This window comes from Leptonychotes weddellii, chromosome 4 (genome assembly GCF_054177405.1).
Source record: "Leptonychotes weddellii isolate Sample4059 chromosome 4, ASM5417740v2, whole genome shotgun sequence".
NCBI classification, from domain to species: domain Eukaryota; kingdom Metazoa; phylum Chordata; class Mammalia; order Carnivora; family Phocidae; genus Leptonychotes; species Leptonychotes weddellii.
In genome coordinates this window covers 116,184,175-116,202,925 of record NC_138372.1, presented here as the reverse complement: position 1 = coordinate 116,202,925, position 18,751 = coordinate 116,184,175, and the positions used below count along the sequence as shown (strand labels likewise).

General features: G+C 38.6%; 1 protein-coding gene across 1 annotated transcript in view; it reads left to right on the top strand.

Annotated features, from left to right (window-relative positions):
* The window catches only part of TRPA1 (transient receptor potential cation channel subfamily A member 1), a 42,699-nt gene that overhangs the window by 3,833 nt on the left and 20,115 nt on the right, over positions 1-18,751 (top strand). The window contains exons 2-8 of the mRNA XM_081816799.1: positions 1,918-2,077; positions 4,710-4,885; positions 9,881-9,988; positions 13,516-13,624; positions 13,794-13,939; positions 14,355-14,491; positions 17,178-17,226. Of these exons, the coding sequence (XP_081672925.1) occupies positions 1,918-2,077; positions 4,710-4,885; positions 9,881-9,988; positions 13,516-13,624; positions 13,794-13,939; positions 14,355-14,491; positions 17,178-17,226 (885 nt within the window). The remainder of the gene's footprint in view (positions 1-1,917; positions 2,078-4,709; positions 4,886-9,880; positions 9,989-13,515; positions 13,625-13,793; positions 13,940-14,354; positions 14,492-17,177; positions 17,227-18,751) is intronic.

Here is an 18,751-nt window from a genome sequence, read left to right as displayed (position 1 = left end):
GATTCCAAAGAATACTTGTTTATGGGGTTAAAGCTAGAGACAGAAAGGCTAGGCTAGAGAATGGCATCTTGTAGCTCTCGTGAAAGCCTCAAGGAGGAGGGTGAATTTAGGAGGGCATCAGGAAGGTGGATTGGAAAGGAAAGAGAGCAGGGCACACTTCATTCAGGTAGACAGCCTGGTATAGCTCAAGCTAAGCACTACATGAACATGGCACAGCATGGTGCTAGAAGAGGCTGGCTTCTGGAATAGAACACTTGTGTGCAATTCAGGGACATGTCAGAGTTTGGCTACAGCCTCAGTTTTGGCCCAAACTCTGCAATTCAGCTTTGGCTTTGCCTTTGGCAATCAAATATCAAAATATCTAATTCAATGCCATTTCTGGTGTCTTTGGACTGGTGTGTTATCAGTGATACCATCATATCTAAACAATATAAAAATGTTAGCAATAGAATAAGGTATGTTGTTCATATTTGTTGATAATACCTAAATACTCCCTTTCAAATATAAGGAATTCTAGAAGCAACTTTGAATAATACTCTTGTCAGTCAATTGAAGTGTAATTAATAAATATGATTATAATTACTTTGAAGATTTTTTTTTTCTTTTTAAAGATTTTATTTGAGAGAGAGAATGAGAGAGCACACGAGAGTGGGGTGAGGGGCAGAGGGAGAAGCAGACTCCCCCCTGAGCAGGGAGTCCAATGAGGGGCTTGATCCCTGGACTCTGGGATCATGACCTGAGCCGAAGGCAGACACTTAACCAACTGAGCCACCCAGGTGCCCCCAATTTTGAAAAGTCTTAATTTTTTGTATAAAACAGATACTAAGAATTTTCAAGTAGGGAACTAGAATAGATTGTCAGTTAATATAGATACTAAAAGAGAATACTTAATTTTTAGAAAAACAGTATACTTTTGATCTAAAATGTTTATGAAAATTTAAATGATGCAAGGCAGGATAATAGAAGCAAGTTCATCACATGAAGATTTTTATAAAATTTTGTTTGCAATAGTAACATTAATATCAAATAAAATTATTTTTAAAGATTTATTTAATTTTTAGTAAGTTTATTCTGTTTAGGCCATGAGACTTTCTAGAAAAAGTTCTGTTTGGGAATTTTTCATATCTTGTGAGAATGAATCAAAGGCAGAATGTCAATATTGTCACCACAAAATTTTACAAGGAAAAGACAATGTCATTTATGATAAATCATCCTCAGTCCAGTCATAATAAAGAATATAAAAAGCATGAGGAAGAAAAGAGAGTATTAGAGAAAAATAAGGTATTCAAAAAAAGCTCTCACTTCTCCCCTGACATCAGTGGAAATGAGCATGTGTTTGGAGCTACACTTTCACAGGCCAGTGACAACAGCCAACTGTGCCAAAAACTTACTGAACTGGCTTTCCAAAGGCTATTCTTATGGTTTAAAATATTTTAGTCTGTCACACAACTCATTCTATGATAATGGTTTTTACCTCAGCTTCAGTTTCTCTCGTATGTTGGTTTTTCCATCATTGACCAGTCAGCCAAAATACATATTCCATGCATCTCCTGTTCAAGTTCTGACTTTGCCATTTACTGGGTGCCTTTGGGCAAATTGTGTAACCTCTCCGTGTCCTTGTGTCCTAGTCCTATTTACTTTATCATAAGCAGGATAAATAGTTTTGGATGATAGTAACCTTTTAACAATTAACTTGTATTGAGGTGCCTGGGCAGCTCAGTTGGTTAAGCGTCTGACTCTTGATTTTGGTTCAAGTCATGATCTCAGGGTTGTGGTATTGAGTCCCACATTGGGCTCCACCCTCACCAGATTCTCCCTCTCTCCTTCTCCCTCTGCCCCTCCCAACTTAAAAATTACCTTATATTATTAAGTTTTACATATGCTCGTTGGAGGTAACAATTTTTTATATACTTCCAGGTGGTTTTTGAAGGAAGTACATGTAGATTTAAAAACCTTATGAAGAAACGAAAGAAATTAAGCAAATATGATGATATGAATGCATCCCCTTTGCACCATGCTGCGGAAGAAGGTCAAGTGGAGCTGTTGGAGATGATCATCAATGACTCCTCTTTCGAAGGTCACAGGATGTTACAATGAATGCATTATAAGTCCATCATCCCATTAGATTCACTGGGAAGAGTGGTATGAAGTAATTTTGAAGGGCAGATTAGTTCCAGATTATAAAGGGCTTGAATATCTCACTCAGGAGTGTGACTTTTCCCTTCAGGCCAGTTTCCACTGAAATACTGCAAAGGATGGTTCAGGGATTTGGGACATTGCACAACATGCAGAGATTTTGTTTATATACATTTTATGTATTCTTCTTTACTATTTCCACTGAGGTCATTCTGTACTTAAATTGCATCATTGAACAAAATCAAGGCTCCTATCCAGCTTCGTGCACACACAGCCATGTTTGAGAAACTCAGCTGTAGTCACATAAGGAAGGGCAAAGCCACAGATTTAAGCAGTGAGATATTGTGATAAGACCTTTATTATTTAAGATGATTCCATCAGTATTGTGGGAGATGGATTGGAAGTGGAAGCCCAATTGAAAAGCTACTTTAGTAGCAGAGTCCATGAGGGTTTTGAGATTGCAATAGGGAGAAAGGGAGAGAATCAAGAGCTATTTTGCATGTAGAATGGACAGTGCTTGATAAGAGATTGAGTGTGAGGAGTAAGCAGCAAACAGTTGAACTGACTTTGAGATTTCTAATTTAGGAGATTAGGCTAATAGTGTAGCTATCCAGAAAAGAAGGCATATAAAAAGAACAGAAGAAAAGTGAGAGTGAGGTGTGAATAATAATGAATTTGGTTTAGTCATACTAAGTCTGAAAGGTCCAGAGGACCTCTACTTGGAAATACCCAGTAGACTAGTAGACTAGTAGGTAGTGTTCTAGTAGACTAGAACTCTAGAAGGAAGAGAGCTGCCCCCACAGGGCCATTGTTCATAGAAAGTATCTGAAGCTATGGAAGTACATGGAAATCCTTTAGAGGACCGTGAAATTGACAGCAAAGGTAGCTTAAGGGTAAGGCACTGACATTAAGGATCAGATGGCAGAGGAAAAGCCGGCAAGAGAGTGGTGAAGAAGGCGGTGGATAAGAGATTGATGGTACAGAAGCCCGGGGAAGAGTTATCAGATAGATGCATAATAAGGGTAACTGCACCCAAGAGCTCAAGTAGGAAGATCACAATAACCCTTGTGTTAAAGGGCCTCACTGACCTTTGTAAAAATGATTTCTGAAAACTGATAGAGATAAAAGTCAAATTCAAGTTCTTTAATTAGTGAACGGGAATTTATTATTGTAGGCCCCTGCTTAAGTTTGGTGCTGAATGAAATGCTTGAATGGAGTGACTTGATCAGACAGAATGGTCAAAGGATGTGTATGAGTATGAGAGAGTGGGAGTGTGTGTGTGTGGGGGGGGGAGTGTGTTGCTGAGAATGAGGTACTTTGATGAATGAAAGGAGAGTGGAAAGATAAATTTTAAAAGGAGGAAAATGGTCAAGTGGCTCCTGGGTGGCTCAATCGTTTAGCATCTGCCTTCAGCTCAGGTCATGATCCCAGGGTCCTGGGATTGAGCCCCGCATCGAGCTCCCTGCTCCGCGGGAATCCTGCTTCTCCCTCTCCCACTCCCCCTGTTTGTGTTCCCTCTCTCGCTGTGTCTCTCTCTGTCAAATAAACAAAATCTTTAAAAAAAAAAAAGGAAAATGGGCAGTGTGCCTGCAGCATGGTTGCACATGGTCCCCAAATCCTATTCATGACTAAATACTTCCTCCTCCTCAGACATAATAATATCCTGCCACTGATTAAAAAGGCTGATAAAGCAGACAGTCATGTATATTTTAGAATAGATATAAGACACTGCTGTATAAAAGGTTATATTCTTATGCTGAGCTCACAGGGTAAATAGTACAATATGGTGCTTTATAGAAAGAAGTGGAAACCATGTGTGGCATTAGGGGCACCAGCTCTAATTCCAGTCTTAATGGTTTATTAGTGGTGTGTCTTTTTTCTCATTAACATTTTTTTGAACCATTGCTATGGGCCACTATACTAAGATCTTTGAAGACATGATTTGATATTCTCCCCCCCCACCCGAAGCGTTGTGATGTATTTATGTATTTTAAGCTTTCCCCTCCCTCCCTCCCTCTCCCCCACCCCTTCCTACCAGATTTGAATATAATAACGCTGAGGTTCAAAGAGTAAGGCAGTTTTCAGAACTCCCATACTGCTTGTGTAACACTGGCAAAGTTTTGAACCTCTAGGCCTCATTTTTCTTTATTTTTCTGAAAAAAATGGTCATGGTTCCTTGTGGGCTGTTGAAGGGTTGAGTGCAATAATGGTCATATGGAACTTAGTGTTTCTGGCATATAGTTACGGCTTTTATATAAGCTCAGTATTTTATAACTATCCTCAAAGTCATAGTGCAGATAAAAACATATAGCAACAGGAGAGTCTGCTTCTTGTGGATGCTATAGACAGACATCTAACTCATTTGACAAAGTCTGTGCCGTACTTCAGCATATCCCCTGTAGGTGTCCATTAGACGTTTCCTGAGAACTGAAGCTATATTTTAATGTTTTTATAAAGAAGGTGAAGCCTATGTCCGCAGCACTTGGCACTGAGCTTTGAAGTGAACAGGCATGCAATAGGTGTTGAATATAGTGCAAGCAAAATCTAACTCTTATTTCGGTGTATTTTTCTAGTGCTGAATGTGATGGATGATTATGGAAATACCCCTCTGCACTGGGCCGCAGAAAAAAACCAGGTTGAAAGTGTTAAGTTTCTTCTTAGTAAAGGAGCTAACCCAAACCTCCGAAACAGCAACATGATGGCACCCCTTCACATAGCTGTGCAGAGCTTGCACAATGAGGTGATGAAGGTAAGGCTGCTCCCTGCTCCCCATCATAGCATGGGCCGGGACTCAGGTCCAGTGGTCTCTGCCTGAGCCACTGAGCCAGAGTGGCCAACCTAGCCTACCAGGATGGATGAAATATAGTGATTATAACATTGGTTTTGCTTTTGAACAACCAATGATGATTGATGATGATAGCCTTATCTTTAAGACTAGAGATAAGAAGATTTCTTATATATCAGCATTTTTTTTATTTTTATTTTTTTTATTCTTATGTTAATCCCCATACATTACATCATTAGTTCTAGATGAAGTGTTCCATGATTCATTGTTCGTGCACAACACCCAGTGCTCCTATATATCAGCATTTTAAGAAAAGTTTTATATGTTTCAATTTCTTAATCCTCATTAAAAGAAACAGAACTATGTACTAAGACTATTTTCACTATTTCATAGCTGACGGAACTGAGGCACAGAGAGAATGAAATAATTTGCCTAATGTCGTATAACTGGTTGAAAGCAAAAATTAGGAATTTTGTTCTCATCTTTATGTTTGTGAGTTAATGCTTTACTTTTTTTTACCTGACTGATAACATGATAAAAAGGAAGATAGTGATGAATGAATGCCTCAGTGAAGACAGAAAACATAATTGTGACTTAACTATTTTTGTTAGACAACATGCCTTAGTGGATGGCATGTCTTGGCAGAAGACATAATGATACTTTTGGGGGAATTTCTTATTTTTTCCAAGGCTTCAGAGTGTTGTCAAATAAAGGAAATGCTGGTGAATGCCAAAAGGGTGAGTTTTAGGCCAAGGCTTTTAAACTGCATTGCAGAGTCTCTCAGACATACGGGAAGACACACATGGTTACTTAGAGCACTGAAACTTACAAATGGATCAGGTTCCACATATTCATTTCTGAGAGAGGCAATTTGGAACTTATAATAAGTTTTCCTGAGGTAATTACATTGCAAATAATGACTTGGATATTATGCTAAGCCACATATCTTAATTAGTTCGAGTTGCTCTAACAAAATACCATAGATTGTGGGCCTAAAGCAAAAACATTTATTTTTCATGGTTCTGGAGGCTGGGAAGTCCAAAATCAAGGCACTAGCCAATTTGGTGTCTGGTGGGAGCCTGCTTCCTGTTTCACATGTCTGTCATTGCACTGTGTCCTTATAAAGCAGAAGGGCGAGAGAGATTTTGGGGTTTCTTTTATATTCTTCATCACCTTCGGAAGGCCCCACCTCGCAGTACCATCACATTGGGGATTAAGATTTCAACATGGATTTTGGAGGGACAAAATTAGCTGGCCCATCACACCATACCCAAACCTACTTTGTCTGTAAATCACCCAAAAAAAATCCCAGGGGTGTTCTTGAGCTCCATGCTCCTTTAGCCCAGACACCTTCCTCTCAGCCCCCTGGGTCCTTGGTTCCTTGAAGCCAGGCATAGAGGATGTTACAGGGGCCTGCTTTCTGCTTTCCCACTGTAACTTGTATAGATAGAGTATAGCTCTGTCATTAATACCTAGCACATGGTATTGTAACCAAAATTCATGTGCTCCAGGAAACAAACTGAGGGTTACAGAAGGGGAGGGGGCTGGGGGGGATGGGATAGCTGGGTGATGGGTATTAAGGAGGGCACGTGTTGTGATGAGTACTGGGTGTTATACACAACTAATGAATCATTTAACACTACATCAAAAACTGATGATGTATGATACAGTGGCTAACTGAACATAAAAAAAAATGAAAAAAAATATTTAAAAAGATTTATTAAAAAAAAAAAGTTCATGTGGTTTTCTCCGGCTCTGGCTGGTTATCTTTGAAGGAGGGACTGTGTGCAACTAATCTAAATATCTCCATTCCTCACCACTATGGCTCCTGAATAAATGAATGAGTAAATGGGCATTTTGCCTGAAGGAGAAGGGATGAGCTTAAGTGTCCGCCCCTAAGAAGATGGTTCAGGACTGAAAAGGCCTTTGGCAGCAGGCTATTTGTTTTTTAAATGTCTGCATTGTTTGTGACCCAGATGCTTATTATATACTGTTTGCATTGGACCACTAGTGACCCTGGGGACCCCTTTCCAACCAAAGAGGCCTCTTATTTCCTCAAGGAACTCTTGTGCTTCCTCTGAAGGCTCTGAAGGCTCTTTTCAGAAGGAAATGCCCATCGACTTAATTAACCTTGACTCTGAAAGTGTGATTTGGGAATTCAAAGGCAGGTAACGGTTGAAAGGCTATCTTTAATTAGGAATCAGAAATGTTAAGATTAACAAGTACAGAAAGATACCACATAGAAATAGAAAAGAAAGTTTAGAAATAAGCCCATAGCTGATTTATAAAGTAGATGGGGGGTATAACAAAGAATTTCCTGGTAACACCAGAACAAGGGGGAAAAAAAAAAAAAAAAGGCAGGGTTATAAGAGAATTGAAATTAGTTGCCTCTCCTTTGCTTGACCTTACCAGCCATAACTTCATCTAAAAATATTTCTAAACCCCTCCACTTCACCGGAGATGAAGTGAATGGAAGGAGGAGGAATTTTGGGGTGTTTCTCTGTGCACTTGCAAGCCCCTCTAGGGCTGCCTCTCCCAGTTACGCCCATGGGTCCGGGCTGTACCCCACCAGCCTTTGCTGAATGTAAAATGCTTCTCCGTTGTCTACTTGGCCAGCCTTCCCCCAGACCTTCTACCGCTGCCTGTATGCTTGTAAAGTAAGAAACTGTTGCATGTTCCCTCAAGTTCTTGTTACAGATACCAGTAGTGTTTCCAGGGACACTTGGCCTAGGGTTAGTGGGTGGCCTTGTTTCTCTATAGCCTGTAAGCCTTAGTCCTTAGGGCTTACCCCATAGGTATCCAGTGGTTTGACCCTCCCGTGAGGCTTCCTGGATTTTTACCAAAGGGACCACTGGAGGCCACACCTGCAAACTTCCAGACTTGCCTGGTCGTGAGTGAATCTGAAGTAGGCACAGTTTAGTTGCTCTCTCTGGGATCTCTGCCACATAAAATTTTACACAGCTTTATGAAAAATTGTGCTTACGGTAGCAAGCAGTAACACCCTAATAAGTACAGTAAATCTATGATCTCTGATTCTAAGAGGGCAAAGAGAGAAAAATCTCTTACAGACTCGGTAAGTTACTTTACATGGGAATCTAGAGTTTGTTGAGAACAGAATGTGAAAGTGCCTGACGTTCAGAATGAACTTGTGTTCTCGTTTTCTTTCATCCATCAATAATCTATGTGTTCTTACATACTAAAATCTCAAATTAAGTTTGTTTGAGCAGAGCTAATTAGTAAGCCTAATTCATTTGCTGACATATCAAGGCATATTCTATTAACAAGGGGCTCTGTGCATTTTTTTTTTTAAGTCAAGGTTTTTAGGAAACAACTTGTTTAATTTTTCTTAAGAAATTGTAAGTACATATTAGTTTTATCATAGTCTTGTTACAAGAGAAAAGGCCTCTAGTAGGCCAATTCAAAGATTCTCTCTTGGGGGAGACATTTATATGAGATAATTATTGTTAGATTTAATATAAAATAAAGACTGGTTAAAGATCTATAGATTCTTGGCCTATAATCAGTTGGAAGCCACCAGGCGAGGGGGTGTCCTGGGCATGCTACGAAGGCTCACACGCACAAGTTGTATCTTTCCACAATGTCAGCTTTATTCAATCATAGAGCAAAGTTAATCACAATTCTAAAGCAGGTTCAGGATTCCAAACTCAGTGACGTTTCACCATGTGATTAAACTTGGCTTCTTACACAGCCCCCGGAGCAGGACAGAAGACAAATCACACAACAAACAAGGTAACAGAAGGGTGCAGGAAGTTAACAAATCAAACTCGAAGTCAGTCTGTGGGCGCACAGTTAAGTCCGGTCCGGGTCAGCTTTCGGCACTCACCGCTTCAGATCAATCGGGCAGAGCCTTCTGCAGCAGTCTGAAGAGTCTGACCGTTTGCTGCCCAAATCCTCCCCTTTCTAAAGGGATTGAATCTGTCTTGGATCTCTGCAGACCTCCTCTGGTTTTGCTCCTTATTAGTTCTGGGGTGTCAGGTGCTGGTCCCAGCGATACCTCCTAACTGCAGTACCTTAGCTGCTTGTGTCATTGCTTGACATGAGAGACTCAATTGTGATCTCTACAGAGGTGACAGGTCTTCAGTTAAATTCCATCATTGCTTAACCATTTTGTCAGGAATGCTAAGTTATTAAATCATAGAAAAAGTTTCTATTCCGGACTAAGTTTGAATTAATTGAGTTAAGCCATACCAGTGTTACATGAACTCTCTTTTCTCTGCTGAAGAGAAATAAAGTTTTTAATTGACATTTCCCAGAATACTTAGAATAGAGGTACAAGACAAATGGCTGGAGGGGAGAAAGCAGCCCTTCCCTTCCCACTCTCTCCTCCCTCTCTCCCTTCCTACCTCCCTTATCTCTGTGTCTCGCCCTTCTCCTCCTTCCTTCTTCCTCTACACTCATATTCTGAATGGCTCCACAGAAGCTGTTAGTTAACATAGTTCATTTAATACAAGTGAGAGGTATTAAGTGAGCTGTTTATTAGTATCCACATTTCTTCTAGTTTCACAACTCCATATTGCCTTAATTGATGTGCTCTAGAAATCTCTCTTTCTTTCAAGAGCACATGCATGGGCACATGGAGGGTAGGGAGGGGTAGACGGAAAGGGAGAGAGAGAGAATCTTAAGTAGGCTCCATGCCCACCACGGAGCCTGACACAGGGCTTGATCTCATGACCCTGAGATCGTGACCTGAGCCAAAATCAATAGTCAATCGCTTCACCAACTGAGCCACCCAGGTGCCCCCAAATCACCATTATTTCATCTTTTTTGAGAAAGGTATGTAGTAACTACTAAGTACGATGTTTGTGCCAGATTCTGTGGGAGAGGGATGAGAAAAGATGAATAAGGTCCCTAGCATCCAGGAGCTTATAATCTAATGGAAGACAAATTCTTTTTGGAAACTTGAAAGCTAACTGACCGTTATTCCCCTCTTTTGTGTAGGTCTTGACTGAACACAGCAGTACAGATATTAATTTGGAAGGAGAAAATGGAAACACAGCTGTGATAATCGCATGTTCCAAAGACAACAATGAAGCACTGCAAATCTTGGTTTGTATTTTAACCATTTTTCCCCATTTTCTTTCCTTCTTTAGGGTAACATGAATCATTGTTATTTATAGCAGCTCTTGATTTCTCAGCAAAATATAAACTGCAGAAAATGTCAGAAAAAAATAGTTTTTTGTGTTTCTGTATTTGTACACACTCCTTAAATCGATCTGAGGTTGCTTACAGAAGACTCACAGGAAAACATTAAAGAATATGTGAAGAGAACCAAGTGAAAAGGAAGTATAGACAGCAAAAATGAAGGTGAAGCTGCTGGTTAGGCTAGACTACAGAATGTGAAGTAGAGTAGCTTGGATGTTAGTAAAAGTGGACCATAGTTTTTACTCTGAGCTTCTGAATAGTCTGAGGAGAGATAAACATAGTCAACTGCAAACTTACTGTTGGGCTCATGAAATAAAAGCCAAGACACACAGCTATTCATGTTCCCAGGACTAGAAGTTGCTGCCATGGATTCTCAGAAAGGGAGCCAGCCCTATGTGACATAATGACCAAGGTCTTTGGCCACAGCCCTAAAAGTAGGGCCAGCCCTCTCTCTGGTGGGATTTCCTGGGGTGGTCCACTGAATCTGGAGATGCCCACCTAAAATGACTGACTCTTACCCTACATACTGTCCCTTCTGAGTGTGGTGTTAGAACTCCAGAAAATAGCTTTCTTTCAACTATCCCTTAATCACGTGCATGTTGCTCAGGCCAGGGTATATATTTTTGCCACTTGATTTTTTTTTTCCTCCACTATCCCAGAGAGTAGGAAAATAAAAATAATTTTAGAAATCTTCCTGAATATTTAAGTTTACAAATAGGTTCTAACATGTTAATTAGATGTTTTGGAGAAAAAATACATATTCCTATAAACTGTCATGATTGGACCAAAACGAGGATAAAAATAAATGAATTAGCACTCAAACTAAGAGTCTAGAAAAAGAGCTTCAAATAAAACAAAAGAAAATTGTAATAAAGGAATAGTAAAGTTGTAAACAAAAATTAATGATTTTTGGATTATTTGATAAGTTGAGTTGTTTCTTTGAAAAAGAAGATAAAATAGAACTGGTATGGGCTAAGTCTAAATAAAAGAGAAAAATATAAAGTGCAAATCACAGAGGACTTTATCTGGATATGGTAGGAAATTTTAAGATGACAAAAGATCAGTATGAATAATCCTATTCTTAAAAAATTGGAAAATCCTTTTTAAATGGATCGTTAAAAGTAATTGAAATTTAGAAATTAACCAAAAGTTAATTCTCATTTATGTATAGAACCATAAAAAATATTAAAAATGCATTATTAAGCTCTGGAGTCAGCTAATTTTACAAGCTTTTATAGATTTTACAAGTTCTTTAAAACTTTCATGGAAAAAGTTTTCAGGTAACTGTTTTGTAGCATAAGAAAAGAGTAAAAATAACCAGATTAATTTTAAGAAACAAATATAATAATTCCAAAATTTGACAGTTTTCCTCAAAAAAATTTAGACCAATTTTACATATAAATAAACATATAGATGCAAAATCTTAAAAATACTAGCAAAATTGATTGAAATCATTAAGAGTAACACACGGTACCACATTGGTCTTATCCAGGGAATGTAGAGATAGTTTAGTATCAGATTATAGCACATCAGTTGACCTGAGCAAACTAAGCATATGATGATATACACTTCTTTATCTTTAAATGGATAAAAATTTATCTTTAAGGTATTCTTACAAATCTGTGAGGAAAAGACTACAGAAAATTGGCAAGGGACACATGAAGTTTAATTAATTTCTTTAATCGAAGAGAAACCTTGAAATAATGAGATTCAATTTTTTTTTTTGTCTCTTAAATTGGAAGGATGAGGGGCGCCTGGGTGGCTCAGTCATTACGCGTCTGCCTTCAGCTCAGGTCATGATCCCAGGGTTCTGGGATCAAGCCCTGCATCAGGCTCCCTACTCAGTGGGAAGCCTGCTTCTCCCTCTGACCCTCCCCTTGCTTGTGTTCCCTCTCTCACTGTGTCTCTGTCAAATAAATAAAATCTTAAAAAAAAAATTAAATTGGAAGGATGAAAAAAACTTGTTAATTTGATATTCAGGGTTAGAGAAATTTTGATGAATCAAAGAATTTCGTTCACTGTGGGTGTGAATACTTTTTAATTCTCGGAATACATTCCAAGGAGATAATTAAAGCTATTACTAATATTTTTTTTTTTTTTAAAGACTTTATTTATTTATTTGAGAGAGAGAGAATGAGAGAGAGCACATGAGAGGGGGGAGGGTCGGAGGGAGAAGCAGACTCCCTGCAGAGCAGGGAGCCCGATGCGGGACTCGATCCAGGGCCTCCAGGATCATGACCTGAGCCGAAGGCAGTCGCTTAACCAACTGAGCCACCCAGGCGCCCAAAGCTATTACTAATATTAATGCTAGTGGTACATATATCAGATGGAGAAAACTGGGGGAAAAAAAGTTTGTTCAGTAATAAGGATTTATTGTATAAAGTTTTGTGTATCCAAAAATGGAATATGTACTTAATAAAATCATATTTTTAAAGAATGTAAACTTTTTGAACAAAATGATCACACAGTATGCACATAATTACTTTTGAAAAGAAATAAGACAAAAAAGATTGTCTCTTAAAATGTAAACCAACAAGGGCGCCTGGGTGGCTCAGTTGGTTAAGCGATTGCCTTTCGCTCAGGTCATGATCCTGGAGTCTCTGGATCGAGTCCCGCATCGGGCTCCCTGCTTGGCAGGGAGTCTGCTTCTCCCTCCGACCCTCCCCCCTCTCATGTGCGCTCTCTCATTCTCTCTCTCTCAAATAAATAAATAAAATCTTTAAAAAAAAAAATGTAAACCAACACTGTCCCTCAAAAGTGAGATTATAGTTAATATTTGCTTCTTCACAGCTTCCTGCTTTTTCAGATTCTTTCCTTTTGTGAAAATAAAAGGCACTTAAAACTGAAGTTCAATGATGTATAAAAAAATGATAGTTGAAAATGATGGACTCAGAGATCAAGGTAACATTCTTTTAGTAGAGAATTTCTACTATGAAAATACCTGATTTTCATTCTTTTAGTAGAGAATTTCCATTAATGAAAATACCTGATTTTCATACTTTAACAAGAGTGCTGGTCTTACCATTTATTAATTTTACATAAATGAGAGGACAGGAATCTGGAAAATATCACTTTATTTATATAAGGTATTGAGCATAGAAATAGGAGAAGTCATGATAATATTTTAAAACACTTCATTAATTCCATTGAAAAATGTGTTAGTTGGAGTATTAAGGTTGATATTTTTATGTCTACATTGTCACTTCATCTTTGGAAAATATAAAGTGTCTCTAGTTCATAATCCTAGCCTCCTTCCAAAATTACCTTCTTGCCTAGATTTCATATCCTACGAAGCTTTTCTATATAGTGTTACCTAGGCACAGAATAATGAAATGGTCTAGGAAAGACATTTAATTCTTGTTTATCCTTGTGATTTGGGGTTTTACTTGTGTCAGTTAACATTTTTTTGTTTGTTTGTTCTTTTCCTCCAGTTAAATAAAGGAGCTAAGCCATGTAAATCAAATAAATGGGGATGTTTCCCTATTCACCAGGCTGCGTTCTCAGGTGCCAAAAAATGCATGGAAATAATATTAAAGTTTGGTGAGTAGAGGCTTTCATACATTATATACTATAAAGAAACCTATTCTGCTGGATGCTATTTGAAAAATATTTAATAGAGATTATACACAGGCTTTTATATAAGTCTAAATATCCTTTTTTAAAAAAAATTTATAATGTTTGTCCTCTTGAATTCTGTTTTCCTCTGAAGGTGAAGAACATGGATATAGCAGACAGTCTCACATTAACTTCGTGAATAATGGAAAATCTAGTCCCCTGCACATGGCTGTTCAAAGTGGTGACTTGGAGATGATTAAAATGTGCTTGGACAACGGTGCCCATTTGGAACTGATGGAAGTAATTGTTCACGTTCTACATGCTGCTTTTATTTAGGGTTGTCATAAATTAGTTTCCAAAATGCTTTATAGCTCTTTTACAGTTAATTCAGATTGCAGCAGGCATTATTTTTTGCTGCTCATGTAGAAGCAGAACAAGAGAATATCCCAGATTTCAACCTAGCCAAAGAATTTTGAGAGCTACCCAGAACACTTGCAAACACAAATACAGGACAGGTGATGATATGGATAGTGATAGTAGATGTACTGTCAGAGCTGTCAAAAGCTCTCAGACTGCAAGTAAGCAAAATTGCTAGCATGATTCTTATATTAATGCTTGATTTTGTTGACCTGGGAAGAAAAACCCACAGCTGAATTTAGGTCATATCCTTAAATTTGGACTTAACTATTGATTCTGATATTAAAACTCTTTACAGAATGGGAAGTGCACACCCCTTCATTTTGCTGCCACCCAGGGAGCCACTGAGATTGTTAAATTGATGATATCCTCCTATTCTGGTAGCAACGATATTGTCAACGCAGTGGATGGAAATCATGAGACACTCCTTCACAGGCAGGTTTCCTACCTATCATTGTGTGTACACATTTATAGTCTGCATGTGTTAAATTATACCCTGCAAGGAAAAAGTTAACAGAGTAGCAGAGATTCTATAGTTCAAAAGAAAAGAGCAGAGATAAAGATCCTGTGTTTCAACTGGAATCTCTATGTTCCTCTGGAATTAGAGTGTTAAATAGAATTTCTTAGAAGAAAATCTCCAGTGGCATGTTCTGGATCATTTCTTAGGCCAGTGGGTATAGGCTCAAGATTAACTTTCTATATGCTCAGGAGATCAACGTACATGCTTTTCTAAGCCTTTTCTTATTTGTTTCAATTCCTTATGTGTGTCTTCTCATTTTTAGTAGGGATAATGGAGCAGTTACCTCTGGATGTTCCACTTTACCCACCTCTTTCTGCTCACCCTCACAATTTTAAGTATTTTCAAACAGTTTTTAGGAAATGGTGGCCAAGCTCCAAACAAGATAAAAGTTTAACAGGAATACACATCAGAGAAAAAAAAGCATCTGAAACTGTAGGCTCACTAGATGCTAGTATGGACTGAGAAGGGAAAGTAAGGAGTAAATGCTTCCTGTGTGAGTGAAAGAAGGAGCTGAGATGAGCCTTCCCTCTCTCTGTCCTTGCCTTTCTCTCCCTCTCACAAATTGGTATTTGCGAATAAAAGATTGGTGATATGAAAATGGCTATTAAATCAGAACAAAAACAATAGAATAACCTCCAGACTGGAGATTCTCAAATACCTGCATATTAGAATCATGGGGGTAGTTTATAAAATCCCAATGCCAGTTCATAACCCAGATTACATCAGATTCTTTGGGATGGTCTCGGGAACTTTTTAAAACTCTATAAACTATTTCCAGGTTTTAGCCAATTTAGAAACTCCATGATCTGGATATAGTTAAAATGTGTCCATTTGGATCACAGCTTTAATGTACAAGTATGCATAAGAAGGAATTATTTTAGAAAAATAGATCATTCACTTGACCCACATGTGTCCTCAGCCTGGTGACTGCTCTAGTTGGACATACTCAACTTGGACTGGCTGTAGATTTCTTGGACCAGTTCAGTCCAGTTCTGATTATCCTAATACTGATCTATAATCCTGGAATGTCCTTCTAATAGCCAATGACATTTGGAGTTTATCTTGAGCTTCAAAGGGAAGTTTGCTCTTTGGGCTAGAATTCTTTTTGTTACCATAGTGCAAAGACCCCAGTACATTGTTCTGACTGAAACGGTAAGCTTTGGAGTAAGGGGAATAGGGTGCCAGCCCTATCTGGCTATGTAACATTCGGCAAGTCATTAACATCTCCCAGCCTCAATGTTAAGATCTACTGAGAATTTGCATTTTTAGCGAACTCCCAGCTGGTGCCAGTGCTGGTCTATGGTCCACACTTTGAGCAGCAAATCTCTAAACTGGGGAGATAGAAGAATAAATTGAATGGGGCCTTAATGTTTTATTCATTTCCTATAATTGCTAAACCTATTTCATGTAATTTATTTATTTATTTATTTATTTATTTTAAAGATTTTATTTATTTGACAGAGACAGAGATAGCGAGAGTAGGAACACCAGCAGCAGGAGTGGGAGAGGGAGAAGCAGGCTTCCCCTTGAGGAGGGAGCCCGATGTGGGACTCGATCCCAGGACCCTGGGTTCATGACCTGAGCCGAAGGCAGACGCTTAACGACTGAGCCACCCAGGCACCCTATTTCATGTAATTTAAATGTAATACAACCTCTTGTGAATTTGGGGGGAAAATTGATAAGCTGATTCTGAAATTTATATACAAAAGGCTAAGAATAGCTGAGATAATCTTAAATAGGAACAAAGAAAAAAGATCTGCAATAGGAAACAAAGTATTTTTTTTAAGCATTTTATTTGACAGAGAGAGACAGGGAGAGAGGGAACACAAGCAGGGGGAGTGGGAGAAGGAGAAGCAGGCTTCCTGTGGAGCAGCGAGCCCGATACGGGGCTCGATCCCAGGACCCTGGGACCATGACCTGAGCCGAAGGCAGATGCCTAACAACTGAGCCACCCAGGCGCCTGAAACAAAGTTTTCAATCATTAGTATTAACATTTGTTATAGAGGTGCTTTAATATAGGTTGAAAGTTTTTACTGGCTTTATTAATATTATCCTTATGACTGGCTGTGAAATAATACAAAAGTGACTTCAGTTCTCCCCAAAATTTGTCTTTGGCTTCATGAAACCTTAGGAAAGCTAATACTGCCTTGTTAACTTTTGGCAAAGAAAGGGCATCTTGAACACTGCAGATGAATTTTAGGTGCATCTTGCATGCAACTGTTTTTATTCCCCATGATCGCAGTGAGAACAAACCTGTTGTTTTGTTTTAAGCTCTTAGGACAGATGTCACTACTCACTTCACATCTTCATGATGATTTTACAAAGAGAAAATCATTTAACTAAAAGATGAGGAAAACCTTGTGATGTATTTGAACTATTACTATTACTCTGAAAATATGGTCCTCATCACAAGCAATTATTTTTTAATAAAATTTTGTATTTCAAATTATACAAAATTAAAAATTCTGAAAGGTTATTGATTGCCTAGCATTTTATTATGTTGTTAAATGGTCATTTAAATTGACTTTATGAGTGCAATATAGTAGCTTATTATATTTATATCAGCAGTACCTTAACATGTGTGTCACTCTCTTTTTGCAGAGCCTCACTATTTGATCACCATGAACTAGCAGACTACTTAATTTCAGTGGTAACTATTCCATGGACAGTTTTTTATTTTATTACTATTTCTAGTTGAAAAATCATAAAGTTACAGCCAAGTTTTTTTTTTTTTTAAGATTTTATTTATTCGAGACACAGAGATAGAGAGAGAGCATGAGCAGGGGGAGAGGCAGAGGGAGAGGGAGAAGCAGACTCCCCGCTGAGCCAGGAGCCCGATGTAGGGCTCGATCCCAGGACCCTGGGATCATGATCTGAGCTGAAGGCAGATGCTTAACCATCTGAGCCACACAGGTGCCCCAAAATAAGCCAAGTTTTAATTTGTTGCTTCTCAAAAAAGTTTACAAAAAGATGATTGACACATTTACAAATAGGATATAATGTGAATGAATACATTCAGGCCAGACGTCATTGCCATGCAGTTGGTCAGAAGTCCCGAAGTGTGCTTTTGATACCTGGATCCACGTTTTTAGTGTTGGGAGTTGGTGGGTACATGGCAGGGACAGTTCTGTGAACCAGTCCTAGAAGAGGGTTAGGCTTTGCAACTCTGCTGACTCTTCCATGCACGAGAAGCTTCGAGGTGGAAGCAGGACAAGTAGCACATGTCGCTTCCACCATTCACTGTAAGCTTCTACCCCAGCTGCCTCAGTGAAAACAGTGAAAAACTGAGAAATTAAAAATATTGTCCAAAGCTTGTTACAAGTGAAAGCACACAATCTTTTTCATTCGAAGAAGTGTACTCAGTTGGCTTTTGAGTTCAATTTTAACAAGTCATTTATACAGATAAATATATGGTGTATTTATTTAAGCCCCACCATATCAACAATGAATGTAATTCCATTTGTAATGTTTATTGTGGGTTTATTGTCAATAGCAACATTGAAATTGTGATGTTTACATAGAGGAATCCTGGAAAGATTCATTATATGCCGTAGTTTTGTCATGCATGGTTTCCTGCAAATGCAGCCATGTCTTCACCTGGCAAGAGAACTGTGGCAGAACCTCACTAACCAATATGAGATTTTCAAAGGGGACACTGGTGCTGTTGTCCTCTGTATTTGCTGGGTCCGCCCAAAAACAGGGAAATATTCACAGTCGGAGTTTAAGCTATTTTTATTACCTGTCCAAAAGATAGAATTCAAGGGGCGCCTGGGTGGCTCAGTCATTGGGCGTCTGGCTTCGGCTAGGATCAGGATCCCAGGGTCCTGGGATCGAGCCCCGCGTCGGGCTCCCTGCTCCGCGGGAATCCTGCTTCTCCCTCTCCCACTCCCCCTGCTTGTATTCCCTCTCTCGCTGTCTCTCTCTCTGTCAAATAAATAAAATCTTTAAAACAAAAACAAAAAAACACAAAAGATAGAATTCTTTCCATGAACTTTTTTAAGCCTTTGTTTTTGGTCATGTAAAATATTATAACCATAACACGTCATGATAAATACTTTATCATTTAAAATATATATGATTTTTAAATATAAATTTTCTCAAATTGGCTAAAATTTTACTTTAGGATCTGAGTTTGTTCAGTTATTTAAGTTCATCTATTTCAGATGAAGTAGATT